The sequence below is a fragment of the Anomalospiza imberbis genome, chromosome 2, assembly GCF_031753505.1.
Source record: "Anomalospiza imberbis isolate Cuckoo-Finch-1a 21T00152 chromosome 2, ASM3175350v1, whole genome shotgun sequence".
NCBI classification, from domain to species: Eukaryota; Metazoa; Chordata; class Aves; order Passeriformes; family Viduidae; genus Anomalospiza; species Anomalospiza imberbis.
This window is the reverse complement of record NC_089682.1, coordinates 13,538,662-13,553,831: the sequence shown is the minus strand read 5'-3', so window position 1 is coordinate 13,553,831 and position 15,170 is coordinate 13,538,662. Positions and strand designations below refer to the sequence as shown.

Sequence of the window (15,170 nt, the reverse complement as noted above, 5' to 3'; positions counted from 1 at the left end):
CTTTTGGTAAGTGGTGATGAGAAATAGTCGAAGGAATGGAATGATTATTTAGTTAGTTTTCCACTCTGCAAACTTAAATCCAGGTATTTATTCTGTGTTGCTTATAAAAAAGTGGTTGTGTGATTCAGTACTGCTGCTAATTGTGATCTTAAAATAGACAGGATGTTAGACAGGAGAGTTGGAAAGATTGTGCAGAGAGGCTAAAATTGTGGTTAATTTTCATTATACCCGACTCTGTACTTGTAGTAAACTGTGAGGATTTGTTTCTTCTTTTTCTGGAGGGTAAAGTCTGTCAAAATTTGTAAGATGTCCTTTCTAAAGGGTAGTGGGAGAGCTGACAGAATAATAAAGTAACTTATTTTTGTTTTTCCTCTATTTCTGTGTGATCTTAAAGTCTGTGAGTGAAAGATGCATATGGAGCATTTTCCTGGTGTGCTTGATTCTTATGAGGCTCTTAAAATATCACACCTGCATTCAAAAGCAGAATGGGAAAAAGCCTCTGAGAAAAGCTTTCCAATGTCTTTGGGAGTGAGGAAAAAAATCCTTGAATTACAGAAGGAAAAGCACAACTCTGTGGTGCTTTGTTATTGTCTTGTAACTGGTAGGGGAGAGGAGATGCTTCCATTTTAAACTTATTGGGTCATTGAAATCAGGTGCTCTCTTGCTCCTTTTAGAATGCTAAAATAGAGATTGCTGCAACAGAGAGAACACTGCTGGGATTTTTCCTTGCAAAGATTCACAAAATTGACCCAGACGTTGTTGTGGTGAGTAGTTCTGAGACTTTGAGAGTTAAATTAAAGCTTATTGTCAGTTGGTCAGCTTTGTTCGTTTTCTTTTGTCCCCTTAGAGGCTTTTTAATGCTTGTCTTAGACTGCCTTATGAATTGAGTTTGCTTATGAGACAGCAGGTATATTTTGATACAAAGATGATACGGAATTTTCTCTGACAGCATTTTATACATACTATTATTTCCCATAATAGCTAAAATAGGCAGTATTTTCACAATACTTGGAACAAGTTTGGGTTTTTTCTTCTTTACTCAGAAAGACAAAACACAACAAAAACCCCTGATTTTCTAGAAAAATGGAAACTCTTGGTATACTTAAGATTCTGTTGCAATTCAGATGCTCATATAATTTGTGTTTATGCTGTAAATGAAAATAACCATCTGTACAAATCCATGAGATGTGAGAAAAGTTTTGCAATAAGCATTCTTATGTTTTCTCCTGTTTTAGCATCTGAGGGTTTATTATAATTACTCTTTTTTTTGTTACGTTTAATTAATGTGCAGTACTAACTTTGATGTAATAAAATTCTGAAGACAATTTTAAGATGGTTTAAAGTCTGAGGTTGATTACGTACAACTTGTTAGATTATATATATTTGCCTAACTTCTGTAGGTAGATACAAATAATTATGTGATGGGAATATGATGAAATGAGCAGTTGATGCCTGATGGTTTTCAGCTCACTGCAGCTGGTATCCAGTGTTTGCCCTATGACCTAAGCTTTCTGGCGCCTGTGGCAAGGAATCAGAAGAAACACCACAGCCTGTGGCTTAAAATTGAAGATGCCAAGAGCAGGGGTGTGAGAGCCCCTGTCCTGAAAACAGCAGAGCTCTGTTAGTGCAGTTTAATTTGCACCTGGTTTAAGTAGTGCTGTTGAAATGCTGCTCCCATCTTAAGGAGCTGCTTCTCCAGCACAGTCTTGTTTTGCACAGAGGTACCTGCTGGAGTGGACCTGCAGTTCCTGGTGACTGGCTCATGTTCCTTAGAGTAGCATTTTGCTTTCAGCTGAGGGTACAGACCAGTGTCCAGTGTCGTCAGTGCATTTAGCACTGATTAAAGTATTGCTGGAGTGCTTTGATATGTAAATATTGCTTGCAAGGTATTCCTATCCAGAACAGCTTGTTCCTGTTGTACTATCGAAGGAAAAAAAATACAGTGTTTTGATGCCGCTGTTGTGACTTTCACAGACAGAGAAAAAAGGAATTACTCTTAGCTTAAGTTTATATGCTCTATGAAGAATGTTGTGGATTTTTCTGGAAAGCTTTAAATCCTAATCTCTGGTATCAAAGCATGAAGCTGTATTGTGTGTGCTATGAGCCAGTTACAGAGCTGATTTTGGTATTCTACTGAACAGCATTGTTAGTGTTAAGACTAATGAGTACTGTTGATGAACGTTCTCTTAGAAAGTGCTTTCTACAAGAGAGATAATGCCATCAATTAGTGGCAAAAAATCACAAAGGGCAAAGGAATACTGAGTGTGTGAAAGTAAGTCTTTCAATTTGCATTTGTTGTAACCTTTTTTGTTGTTTTTTCTGCTTCAAGGGTCATAATATTTATGGATTTGATCTGGAAGTGCTGCTTCAAAGAATTAATTTGTGCAAAGTCCCTCACTGGTCCAAGATAGGTCGACTGAGGAGGTCTAATATGCCAAAGCTTGGGGTAATAAGATTGCTTAAGTCTTTTAAGCCCCTTTATGTTGCATGTGATTAAAAATGAATTAGTTTTTCCGAGGAATTGTAAATGTGACACTGATGTATTTTGACTGTTGGTCATGCTGAATTTTGTGGGTCCCAGATCAGAAATTATGAGTGTTTATATGACTTCTATTACAGTAATAGGATAAACTGATTTTCAAGTTAGGCTAATTTAGTTTACTTATCTCAACTAGATGATAGTAATGACAGATTAATTGCAATAGTCTTTACTGTAAGTGTCTTTGCTGTAACTGTAAAATGAGAAAAAGCAATTTGGATTGATGGGTGAATCATCCCATAGAGGGCTGCTAAGCTAATAATTCTGTAGTCCTTATTACATATTTGTTCAGAGGACAACATCTGAATCTTGAAGTGCTGAACATGGCTCTGTTCTTGCCTGTTCCTGTCCTTCCTAGAGGCCAAGTTGGGTATTTCTGTGTGGTTCTGTGGCTTTTTCTGCTGTGTGGTTTCTGTGGCTTTTTATCCTGCTGTTATTACAAAAAGTATCCTTGGAAGAAAGACAAAATCCACATCCAGGTTCTTGTTGGGGCTATTCTAATGATTGAAGAAAAAAAAAAAAGCATTATAGTTTAAGAGTTACGATATAACCATTAGTGAAAATTGAGTATCTATTTCTTAATATCTATATACAGTGAAAGATACCATGGATTCCTTTAGGGCATAATTATAAGTCTTTGAGTATTAGTGGTATTTAATAGAGTATTTGAGTACTTAGTGACCAACTGACTTGACTGACTCTTATAAACATATATTGTGGGTAGATGTTTTTTGTTAGTGTTTGTATGTTTCATTTTCTTTGTGTTTTCTCTCTGTGTGTAATACCATGAAGGGCCGAGGAGGGTTTGCTGAAAGGAATGCTGCCTGTGGTCGAATGATCTGTGATGTAGAAATTTCTGCTAAAGAACTAATTCGTTGCAAAAGTTACCATTTGTCTGAACTGGTCCATCAGATTTTGAAAACAGAGAAGGTAACAATTCTACCAGAGGAAATTGCAAATATGTACAGGTATGTTACTGATTGGGGAGTTTTAATCCTTCTCTGGAGAGCAGAGGAGCTGATTCCCTGACATAAAATTTTACTTTTGCTTACTTGATTTGTTTTGGGGATGCTGACTTAGCATACTGGGATTTGAAAAGTTAAATACTGTCTTAACAATATAAAATAATGTTCCAAGCTACATGTGGTGGTTTATTATGTATGAGGCAAATTGATTTGTGGGAGCATTGGTGTAGGCACACTAACAGGAGATACAAGCCTGAGTTTTGGGGTGGTTTTTCAATTACAAGAGATTGCTATAAAATTCCTCAGTTGTGTGCTACAGATACCTTGTGTTCCATACAGCACATAGGTCTAAAGCCTACAGAATGCAAAGGAGATTGATTTTACTGTGCTAGGGCATTTTACCCATGCTCCTCCTTTCCCCAGTGATTCTCCTCACTTACTGTTCATGCTGGAAAACACCTGGACAGATGCCAAGTTCATTCTCCAGATCATGTGTGAGCTGAATGTTCTGCCACTGGCTCTTCAGATAACAAACATCTCCGGGAATGTCATGGTACATTTTTATTACTTTCCACCCCTCTCCACTGTCCTCTCCAAACAGTTCCACGTTTTCTGTGTTTGATTTGCTGGGTTTAATTTCTGAACGCTAATTTGGAATGCACAATGCTGTTAAATTTTTTGCTGTGACGAGGAGAGTTCAATGTTCTAATCAAGTATTGATGTAAAACTTCCTTAAAAATACCACATTTGAGTTTTGCTGTCAGTGTTTCTGTGCTTTGCTTTGAGTTCTCTCTTCACCCTCTCTTTAGTCGAGGACCATGATGGGTGGACGATCTGAACGTAACGAGTTCCTGCTGCTTCATGCCTTTCATGAGAAGGATTATATTGTGCCAGACAAACAAGTTTTCAAAAAGCCTCCACAGAAGCTGGTGGGTCCAGTTCTTCTCTTCCTAAAAATTTTTATTTAAAAAAAATGAAAAAACATTCTTCCATCTTCTGTGTGTGACTATTCTGTGGGAACAGAAGGAACCCCAAATATAACTCAGAGATAACTTAATGGTACAGCATATGCTTAATTAAAACTTTTTTTTTGTGTGGAAAAAATATTCTTCATAATGAGAGTGGGACAGTGTAACAGCTTTTCCATTGCAGCACAGATCTATAAAAACTCAGTTGTTCAGTTAGTTTAAAATTAAAATAAGCTAAGTACTTGTCTGTGTGGTGAAACAGTAAAGAAGACAATCTGTGTTTGTTTAATATTTGCATTTAGTTATTTTGATGGGCAGTATTACAAGAAAAATTTGTTGTATGGATGAAATATCCAAAGGTATTAAAAAAATCCATTTGTATAATACCAGTGTAAATAATAATAATAGAAATTTCTAGATGTTTGTTAATGAACAAATTAAAATTTGAGAAAGTATTTGTATTTCACTATATATTGCTTTTTAGTTTTAAATAAGTTTAACAGCAAACTTGAAAGCAATGATTTATATTGATTGTATTGTGGCGTCAAAGCAGCACTGGAATTCTAAATGATTCAGAATAGAATTGAACAATTGGGGGAAGAATTCTTATTACAACATAACAAATAACACAATATTCTTTAGGTCAGTAGTAATGATTTTATTTGTTTTATTCAAGCCCAGCCATGCTGTTTGCAAAACCAACATTTTAATTGGGCAACCATACCACTTTTGGGTCATGAGTTGATTTTTTTCATAGTGTGGACTTTAACAGCCAGTTATAAAAGGCATTCTGGTGCCATGTTGAATGATGACAATACTTTAAGGTCTTTGTAATCTCTTGTTAGCAGTTTTTTTGTTATCAGAATTGGTTTGAATGCTGTTTTGACATGTAGAGAGCTTTAGTAAGGATCATGATGAAAACACCATATTTTGCATATATTTTAAAAGGAATTCTGCACTGGCTCACACGTTTATATTTGACTTGCCAAAAATAACTCCACTAACATTACAGAAATCTTAAAGACTAGATAATGACTTTTTTAAATGCCAAATGTAGGTGGATGAAGATGAAGATTTTGAAGATCAGAATAAATCAAAGATAGGGAAAAAGAAAGCAGCTTATGCTGGGGGCTTAGTCTTGGAACCCAAAGTCGGTAAGATGTGGCAATTTTCTTTCTTCAATTAAGTTAGAGACAGGTAGGTTATATTAATACAGAGAGATTACAGTGGGAAATCTGTGGTTGTGGGAGTTTGGTGTTGTGGTTGTGAAGGGAATCTTGTTGCATACAATAAAATTCCCAACACTGATTGTGGAAAAGCTTCTTTTGAGGGATTAGGACTGTATATTTATGTATAATTTTCTAATGGACACGGAAGTTTTCTTTCAGTTTCTCCTCTGTGTGGGGAAAACTGTACAAGTGTCCTATAGTAACACAGAAGCTATCTGTTCAACTCTGGTGAGTTAATGGGGTTGGATCGTTCCACTTCTGACAGTTTTCTGTAAAGGGCACTGGTGCATCTCAACGGCTGCTTGGAGGGATTTAGATTGTGGAAATGTGGTACAATGTATTACTGTCACTTAAGTATTAATTGTGGAGTTGTATGAAGTCCTTTGGGAGACTTGAGTAATTATGACTTTTGTTTTAAACTCTATTTTAGGTTTTTATGACAAGTTTATTTTGCTTCTCGACTTCAACAGCTTGTACCCATCGATTATTCAGGAGTTCAACATCTGCTTTACCACAGTGCAGCGACTGTCATCAGAAGCACAGAAAAGGGCAGAGGTTTGAGTGCTTTAACTTGTGGCTTAAATTACACTGTCTTAACTTCAGAGCATTTTCTGTGAATCAGCTCCTTAAGAAGCTGTTCTTTTTCACTGTTTATTTTTTTCTTTTGTCCCCTCTCACATATAAAAAGTGATTCTTGTTTAAAGGTGTATTGTGTTAATTTGTGGGTTGGGACTTCTTTGAATATTTTGTCTCTGTCACCTTCCTTTCTGTAATGCTCTTACAGAATCTTGGTAAGTTCTCTCCCATCTGTTCTTGGTATCCTCATGAAACAAGATTTTTACTGAGCCTCTGTGACCCTTTTCAGCCACGCATCCACCCTAGCAATTTCTGAGCCCTTTTACTAGTTTCATCCTAGCTTGATAGAGGCTTCCTGAAGTTAAGTTGCTATTTGTATATTTATGCAAATATGCCTCATGGAGGTAGGCAAAAATCTCATGCTTTCTACAGGAAAGAATATGATTATGAGCTCAAGCCTTATTAGACATCAGGAAAATTATGTGACTTGGGAGGGTGATGTTGTGACTGTGTGAACTGTGGCACCAGCTTCACAAAAACTCATGGTGTTCAAACTATGTTAAACTCAAATGAAAAAACTCCTGAAGGTACAGTTGGATGTACTGTTTTATAAGCATCTGTGTTGGCTCCATGGCTGGAGATTCTCATTTCCTCAGCAGTGCTGGAGCACACATTAATGGAGCTGTGTTGTAAACTGAAGCATTGAGCTGGTCAGGTCTAAAGGTTAAGCAGAGGCTTTTATTTTTAACTGGTATCAACTCACAGGTTGGAATTAGTTAGTCCCGTAGCAACTGAAATATGAACACAGTAGCAGAAATGAGGAGACAAGTATGTGGAGTTGTGTCAGTAAGTTCCTTCAAGTTGAATTTGGATTTTCCCTGCTTTCTGAAGTGTGCTTCAGCCTGAGGCAGCTAATTTTGATTTCTCTCTCTGTATGATGTTTAATCAGGCTTTGGTGTAATTTCTTGTTACAGTTCTCCTCAGACTGCTTTACTAAAGTTGCCAAACTCACCGTGTGTGTACTGCCCTTCCTTTGCACATTTCTGTCACTTTCATTGTGCATGAAATACCCCATTCCATTTTTGCCGTTTCTTCAGTCATGCTAAGAAGGTGTCCTTCTGCTATGTTGTTTTGCTGTAATCAAGAATTGCTTAGGGTGGAATTTTTGGTCTACTTTTGTCAGTTGTATCATTTAAAGTATCAGTTCCACAGAGCACACGCTCCTTTTGACAGGTCTGAGCACCAAAAGTACTTAGATGATGATAAAAAATGGATGGATTTTTCAGCACAGAAATAATTGCTGTGTGTGTACTTTTCTTTATATTTTTGTATTTATCTATATATACTTAAGAGTGAGAATGTGTGTGTGTTATTTATCTGGATTTATGTATGTATATAAGTATATAACACACACTCTGATAAAAAACAAAAACCTTCCTGCTGCTGGTCCATGCCTTGTGTTTCTCCAAGAGTAAAACAGACTTAGGCCCTGTTCCCCAGCAGGAGCAAAATAATACAGTTAAAAACCTCTCATGCTTGTTCTAAACTGTGCTTTGGGTGCTCTGCAGGAATTGGCACAAGCTGTATGATTTTGGTTTCCCCCCCCCCACCAAGCTTTTCACTTAATGCATTAAAATCTAATCTTCAAGCAATAAAACTATAACCAGTGGTGATCATTTCACAGGTTGAAGAAGAGGAAGAAATTCCAGAGCTTCCAGACCCATCTCTGGAAATGGGAATTTTGCCTAAGGAAATCAGGAAACTGGTGGAGAGAAGACGCCAAGTTAAGCAGTTAATGAAACAGCCAGATTTAAATCCTGACCTCTATTTACAGGTGTGTTTTATAGAACTCCGTTGATTTTTCCCCCTCTCCCCTTAAGTGCCCTGATCAGCCTTGTAGAATAGAGATGATTAGTAGTGAGCAGTGATTGTAATGTGCTTTATTTGTAGCCCATCACTGCTGCAGACTGTATAAAAAAGCTGTGAATGTAATTGTGAGCATTAAGTTCTGTTCCCTGATGGCTGTGGTTGGATCATTTTTCTGGTTGTGTTTCTTTTCAGTATGATATCAGACAGAAAGCTTTGAAACTCACTGCTAACAGCATGTATGGCTGCCTGGGATTTTCCTACAGCAGGTTCTATGCCAAGCCTTTGGCTGCTTTGGTGACACATAAAGGGAGAGAGGTAAGTCATTAAACAGGTTATACACACATGTAAAAAGGCTGAATTTAAGCCACCTGTTTTTTTTTTCACTGAATTCAAGAATGGTTTTTTTCTTGAACCTGCTTTTGGTTTCAGAACTCTTAAGTTTTTCTCTCTTGTGAAACTGTTTGGTTTCAATGGGCCAGACTAAGGTGACAACAAAAAAGTATATCAAGGCTGCTTTCATTTTCAGTGAATGAAATTAAATTAATTTTCCATGAATTTCTAGTTGTGCTTGATGGGTTTGTCTTTGATTTGGTGGTATGCTTCAGCTTCAGATGAGCTTGCTTGTAGCCAGACTGTCTTGTGGCCTGATATGACTTCCTGAAACCTTAGTTTGTGATAGGGCAAATTAATCATGGAGGCAATGGATTATGTATCAGGGCTTAGTTTTGGGAACTCTTTGTTCCTTAAAATAAAGTTTCTTATTAGCCTCATATTTTATTGTAAGAGTTGCATTTGACTTTATAGACAAAACTACTCTTGCTATTGGTTAGGATGGTTGCTCAATACAGATCACATCGGTTTTGTCCCTGTGAGAAAAATAATCTTTGATGATCCAAAACATACCACTGATATACATTCATATAAAAGAGAATGCCTGCCTGCAAAGGTGCCAGGAGCAGTTGTGTCAGGATGGCTGGTCAGCCTTTTGGTTGATCAGGGAGATGGATGAGGTCTTCATCCTCCCTGTGATGTGAGGGCACACCCACTGCACAATTCCCAACTCAATTGATTTGGGGTGTTTTATTTCCAGTAACACATCTTTGTTTTTAATTATCTTTCTATCTAAACAATTCTCAACAAAGAGCCCCACATTTGTTTTCCCAATTTATGTAAGCAGTTATGTTTAACCTTACATATCTGTTTAACTTGGAAGTAATTTCCCAGTTTGGTAACTGCAAATGTGCCATGCAGCCATGTGAATTCAGAAGTTTAATAAGGTATTGTGTTCGTTGAAGGAAGATTCAGCCTCATGCTGCCTGAGGTTGGCATGCAAAGCAGCTGAGTATCATAGCTTTATATTTTCTGGTGGTATTTTAAAAGTAATGAATTCTACTTTTTTCTTTATTTTTTTTAAATGATCTTCATATGTGATATGGACCACTTGCCACAAACCTGGTATTCTGTGGATACTTAAGCTTTTGGCCTCTGTTAAAATGGGGAAATAATTGTTGTTTGCACATGGAGTTTATTCACATTTGTCTGTAATTTATGTTACGAGATAACTATGTGAAAATCTGGTGTTCCTGTTTTATGTTCCAGAGTGATGGTGGAATGGGGAAATCCTAAATAGGTGCTACAGAATGTGCTAGGGAGTAATTAGAGATGGTTTCTCTTACATAGTTGCTCTTTGGTTGGAAAGGATTTCTTGCCTCTAAATTCTGCTGGTGCTGGACCTGTACCAGCTTCTGCCAAGCCCTTGCACACACTGAGTTTTTGCCACAGAAGATGATGTGAGGACACCTTACTTTTCTGATTTTAATGGTGTGTGTTTTGTTTGTTTGTTTGCTTTAAGTTGAAATATCTGATCTGGAAGAACATTACTTTAAATGTTTATGTTTGTCTTTCTATTCATAGGTTTCCTCTTCCCACTCAGTTCTAATATAAAAGAAGTAAATGTTAAGTATCTGGAGGTTTGGGTTCTCTGTGAGAAAAGGTTAATTAAAAAGTAACTGTTATGGAAAATTTGTGGTCTAAATTTAAATGGCCTTTTCTCATCATCTACAATTAATACAATTTTTTTTTTTAATACTGTTGTCAAGGGCACCTGAGTAAATGCAGGTAGGCTTGTAGAAGTCTAAGTCGGAAAAATATTGTGTGGGATGAAAACTGAACTTAATATTTGCACTAACACAATTACAGTTCAATTGTAAGTCTTAGCAGAATAATTGAAAGTGGGAAATATGTATTTCATGTTGCAGTTGTTAAAGCTCGCATCAAGTTTTAATGTAGCTGAGAATGAGTTTTGATGAGTCCTGTAAATGGATGCTTTTCAGCTGTGGGTGACTGACAACCTTTCCACTGAAGCTGTGGGAAGATTGAAGCACCTGATGCCAAGTGCTGTATACCACCTCTCCTGTACCCTTAACTTCTCTTTGTGGTTTGGAGATGCTGATGCAGTAAAAGCTGTAGAGCTGCCGTGGGGTTCCTTATGGTGACTAAAAATACTTGTTTATAACACATTGCTGTTATAAAAACTTGTGTGACTATATTAGTGAACTTCTGAACTATATTAGCAGAACTTGGCATGTTCACTTCATTTTGATGGCAGAAGTATTAAATATGGTGTGGAAAAGCCATTTTAAAAAAGCCAGATCATAGAGGTAGATGATCCTTAGGGTCCCTTCCAACCCAAACCATTCTATGATTCTATGACAGCGTCATCCGTAAAAGCTCAGTTTTCTTCAGTCAGCTGTAGAGAGCCAGTGCTTGATTTTTATTTTCCTTCAGCCAGGGAATAGAAATGTAGCAAAGCCTTACATGGCTGGCCAGGGGCAGGCTGGATCCAGCAGAGTTCATCCTGTCTGGCGTTCCAGGGGACGTTGGACGGGACAGTGTGGGAATGGCGGGCAGGCTTCGCTAGATGGCGATAGAGACCTGGAGATCCTTCATCAATTAAACACTCATTTTTGTCTAAGTGTTTAAACGTTGATTATCGGCTTTTTCGATCAGGCCTTCCTTGTTTTCCGTTTGTGGGTGATCTTTAACAGGGGCATATCAATGTGAGTTAGTCAGAATTTAGGTGTCACAGGTAGACTGCTAAGTTCTGGTGTGTTTTGGAAGAAAAAAAAAGGCAAAAATTTGGAGTGGAAGTGAATTAAAACTATAGCTCAGATCTGTTTGACCGTTTTTGGCAAATGTAAATATTTTTCTTTTTTGACTGTAAGAAATGCCGCAGTTCAGTAAAATAAAAAAATTAAAAATTTTATATTTGCAAACCATTGATCAGGAATTTGTTAGAGGGATTCCTGGACGTTCCCCCCCATCCCCCATGTTACTAAGCCTTTGCCTGGACATTACTCTTGTTGTAACTATAGCTGTTGCTCTCATGGAAAAGTAATAGGAAAAAATTTAATCTATTTTTAGCTGTCCTTTAATGTAATTTAACAACTGGAAATGAGATGAGTCGGAGTTGTACAAGCAGCCAGCTCTGCACCAGCAGGCAGTGTTGGGTCATGCCGTTCTAGCCTCTCTAAAGGACAAGCCTTTTGATGAAGTGCCAGTTGTCTGGTTTCCTAAATGCAGGATGCCGTTTGCTGCGGGGTTCTCCTACAGAACAAAGTTGTTGAGAGAATTTAACTGTAGACAGCTTGCTTGCTAATGGCTTTCACTCAGTGCTGAGGCCTTTTCCAGATACTTGCATTTTTTCCGTGTTGTTTTTTGCTGTTGCATATTTTTGCCCAAACAGCCTTGTCTTTTGGAAGGAAAACAACACGTTTGCTGTTTGCAGCAGTGCTGACAGGTAGACCTAGTGTTCAACTATGCAAAAGAAGAGGGGGAAAGAGGCAATTGGGTTAATTCCAACTTTCTCATTCAGATCCTTTAGATACATTCTCAATTAATAATTAGTTTAAGGCCCTGGCAGTCAAAAGGAAAGAATAAAAGCATGTTATTGCTGTAGTCTGGGAGAAGAATGGATGAGGGAGGAGAAAAATGAAGTGGAGAAAGATGAGCTCATTTAAAAAAAATTAAGGGTAGGTAAGCAGGTTAATGGCCGTCTGCTGTAATTATGATCTGTAAAGAAATCCAGGCATTTCTTTTTTTTTCTAACGTCTTGTTCATCCAGGGAAAATGATCATCAGCTGCTTTCTCTTGATTGCACCTAAAGCATTGGTTATCCAGTCTGCAAGGGTTGTCATGTGAATGGGGCAATTGACAGACCCCTGGTTTCTTCCATGTTGTACTCTGGGAGAAAGAGGATTGCTAAAAGAGCAATTGTCTTGTTATAAACCTGCCATCTATATTTAAACAGGGAATGCAACATCAGTATAACAATTTTGGAAGACATGGAACTTGATGGCAAAAGATGAGGCAAAGAGTTTCTAATTGCTTTTAAATATGGAAATGGCAACCCAAAATCTTGGGAGAAATAGTGCTAAATTGCTGCATTGTCCCAAAATGGGAACTGTTGGGGTTAAATAATTTGCCAGTGTTGTTAAATCGATCATTGTGTGTGCAACTGTGGGCCTTTGAAAAAGCTGTGTATGTCACTCTGCATGCTGATATCCAAAATGAGTTAGAGTAGGCAAGAAGAGGCTGCATACAGTCTGGAACTGTGAACTGAGTACCAAGTAGTAAAAAAATTATGGAGCATCTTTACATTTGTTGAAATATTATTGGTAGTTGAGTGCAGGAGGTTACATCTGGTCTAATACAGACTTTAGCATCTCCAAGGAGAGGAAACAAAACATTTCAATTAAGAAGAATGGCCAGAATATTTTGGATAAGGAAGCAATTAGTTAGAAGGAAAAAAATAGATATATTTCTTTTATTTTGGATGGCATGTTTGTACTGTTTTCCCCCTCTGGACAGAAAGGTTTTATTTAATGGGTATTCACCAAGAAATGTTTAGATGTTTAGGAAGATTGATCAGATTCAGATTGATTGTACAGCAGTCAGATGAATAGAGAGACTTTTTTTAACTGCTTATTTTAAGATTGTGCTATTACAAGAGGTGTGGTGCCTCTCACTTCCTGACTGCTGATTTCTGTGAATGGGTTATAGCAATTGCATGGCCCCATGGTGAGTTGGATCAGCCTGGTGATCTGAGTTGAAAACTAACTCCAGAGGAAAACCAAATTGATTTCAGGTGGATCAATGGCTCAGTGACTCACTGTGTGCTCTGAGAGCTGGTGGAAAGGAGGAGGTTGGAAAGTGGAGGCAGGCCCAGTGTGAGATGTAAGAGGTCAGGCATGACCAGCCATTTTTCAGCTCATACTGTGAAACTGTGGGCTTACTGTTAATGTGATAACACATGGAGGTTTTCTTTGGTTGTTGTTTTCTTTCTTTTGTGCTTTTGATTTTTTTTCCTTATGGTTTCCTATCTTGTATTTGTTTTCCTTCCTGCCAAAAGACACAGATTTTTCCTTGAGTCATATCTTAACCTGGCTGACCAAGTAACAAGAAGATACTCCTCACCCAGAACTGTGGTAAAACTGAGAACCAGAGTACTGGGAAGAGCAAGGTCTCTGGAGTGTTCTCTGTATCTGAGCTGTAACAATATATCCCCTTTTAGAAGCTGTAGGTGTTGGGTAGAGAGCTGACACCTCAAGGTTAGGGGAGGTAGAGATGTCTCACCATATCCAGTGGTAACAGGAAAGATTCTCAGGTGTTCAATAAAGTATTTGGGAATGCACTTCAATCCTGCACCCTCCAAAGTCTGCCATGTTTCAGCTTCAGAATTACTAAAGAAATTCTTTAAACTTGTCTAGAATATTGTGGGGATTAACAGGGATCCTTCATGATTCTCTCACAGATCTCTTATTAAAGAGAGATAAGAGATAATAAGGCATCTTAATAAGAGAGGTCTTATTAAGATGCCTTATTGAAAGGGAGACACAGGAGCACAGGTGCTTCACCATGAAGGTTGAGAGCTTTAGCAGCATTTGTAATCTGCCTTGGTTCTGTCTTCATACACATTTGTTTTCCAAACTCTCCTGTTAAGGTTAGAAGAATGCAAATGCTAAGTGATGCTTTAATGTTTTTCTCCAGCCTGTATGTTTGATAGCACTACATGTCTTTGCAGTATTCATTTTCTTAGTTCATTAGTAGCTTGTCAAAAAATACTTGGGGCTTTGAGACTTCTGCAGAAGTTGTTCTTTAGTATCTTATTGCCTCACTCATTTGCATCATGCATTTATCTTAAATTGAATGCTGGCTTGTTCTAGAAGCCCTGGGTTTGGATACCTAGATGGTAATAAAGTTTTCAAAATAAAAGGTACTTCAAATAGGAGTTAAAAATAATTTTCATTTTCAAGCACCAGTCCTAAGAGGATAGAAAAACAGTCTAACTGAAGTGTCTATCTCCCACGAGACTTAAATAAATATTCATACTATCCTTCAAAGATATGATACCTCGATCTCATTATCAAAAATTTTCATATATTTCCTGGGAATCTTGCCCACTGTGTGATAGATGAGTTTTTTGCCACAAATTCTATCAGAAGCTTTTAGTTTCATCCACAGTGAAATGATCTGTTCTTTTTCCTCTTGGATAAATACTCTTTTGAGCCTACTAGGTCTATTCTTTTCAGGTAGTGGTTTCAGGATGATCCTACTTTGGCATATAGGAAGAGGCTGAAAGCTGAGTTCTTTCACTCTGGAAAAAAATTCTTGAGAATAGAATTAACTGTGATCTTCAACAACCTAAAAGGGGAAGAAAGAAGAAAGTGGTTTCTTCTAGAAGAAATCAGTCTCTTCCCAGAGATGCACAGCCTTGCGCCAGGCAGGTCTAGCCCTGTCTGGGGCCAGAGGTTGGGTTAAACAATGTCCAGAGATCCCTTCAAACCAAAGTTGGTTTATAACCATCAGTTTAGAAGTTCCTGTAATTCTGACTAAGGTTTATCACCAAGGTCAACAAGATCCAACAGATGAAACTTGTAATTTTAAGGGAAGAAAACTGGAAGAATGAAGATATGTCAGCAGTGATACTTGTTCTTACCAGGCTGTTTTGGTTTCCGGGCTAAAA

The 15,170-nt window shown here is 37.7% G+C and overlaps 1 protein-coding gene and 1 non-coding gene across 2 annotated transcripts in view; both read left to right on the top strand.

The window, feature by feature from the left end:
- Positions 1-15,170, top strand: part of POLA1 (DNA polymerase alpha 1, catalytic subunit) — a 185,085-nt gene that overhangs the window by 23,419 nt on the left and 146,496 nt on the right. The window contains 9 exon segments of the mRNA XM_068179835.1: positions 675-764; positions 2,330-2,446; positions 3,332-3,507; positions 3,928-4,057; positions 4,314-4,433; positions 5,530-5,626; positions 6,132-6,256; positions 7,962-8,111; positions 8,339-8,461. Of these exon segments, the coding sequence (XP_068035936.1) occupies positions 675-764; positions 2,330-2,446; positions 3,332-3,507; positions 3,928-4,057; positions 4,314-4,433; positions 5,530-5,626; positions 6,132-6,256; positions 7,962-8,111; positions 8,339-8,461 (1,128 nt within the window).
- LOC137469827 (small Cajal body-specific RNA 24) lies at positions 5,838-5,968 on the top strand. The gene has a single exon (XR_010996706.1). It is a non-coding gene; the product is annotated as a small Cajal body-specific RNA 24 (non-coding RNA).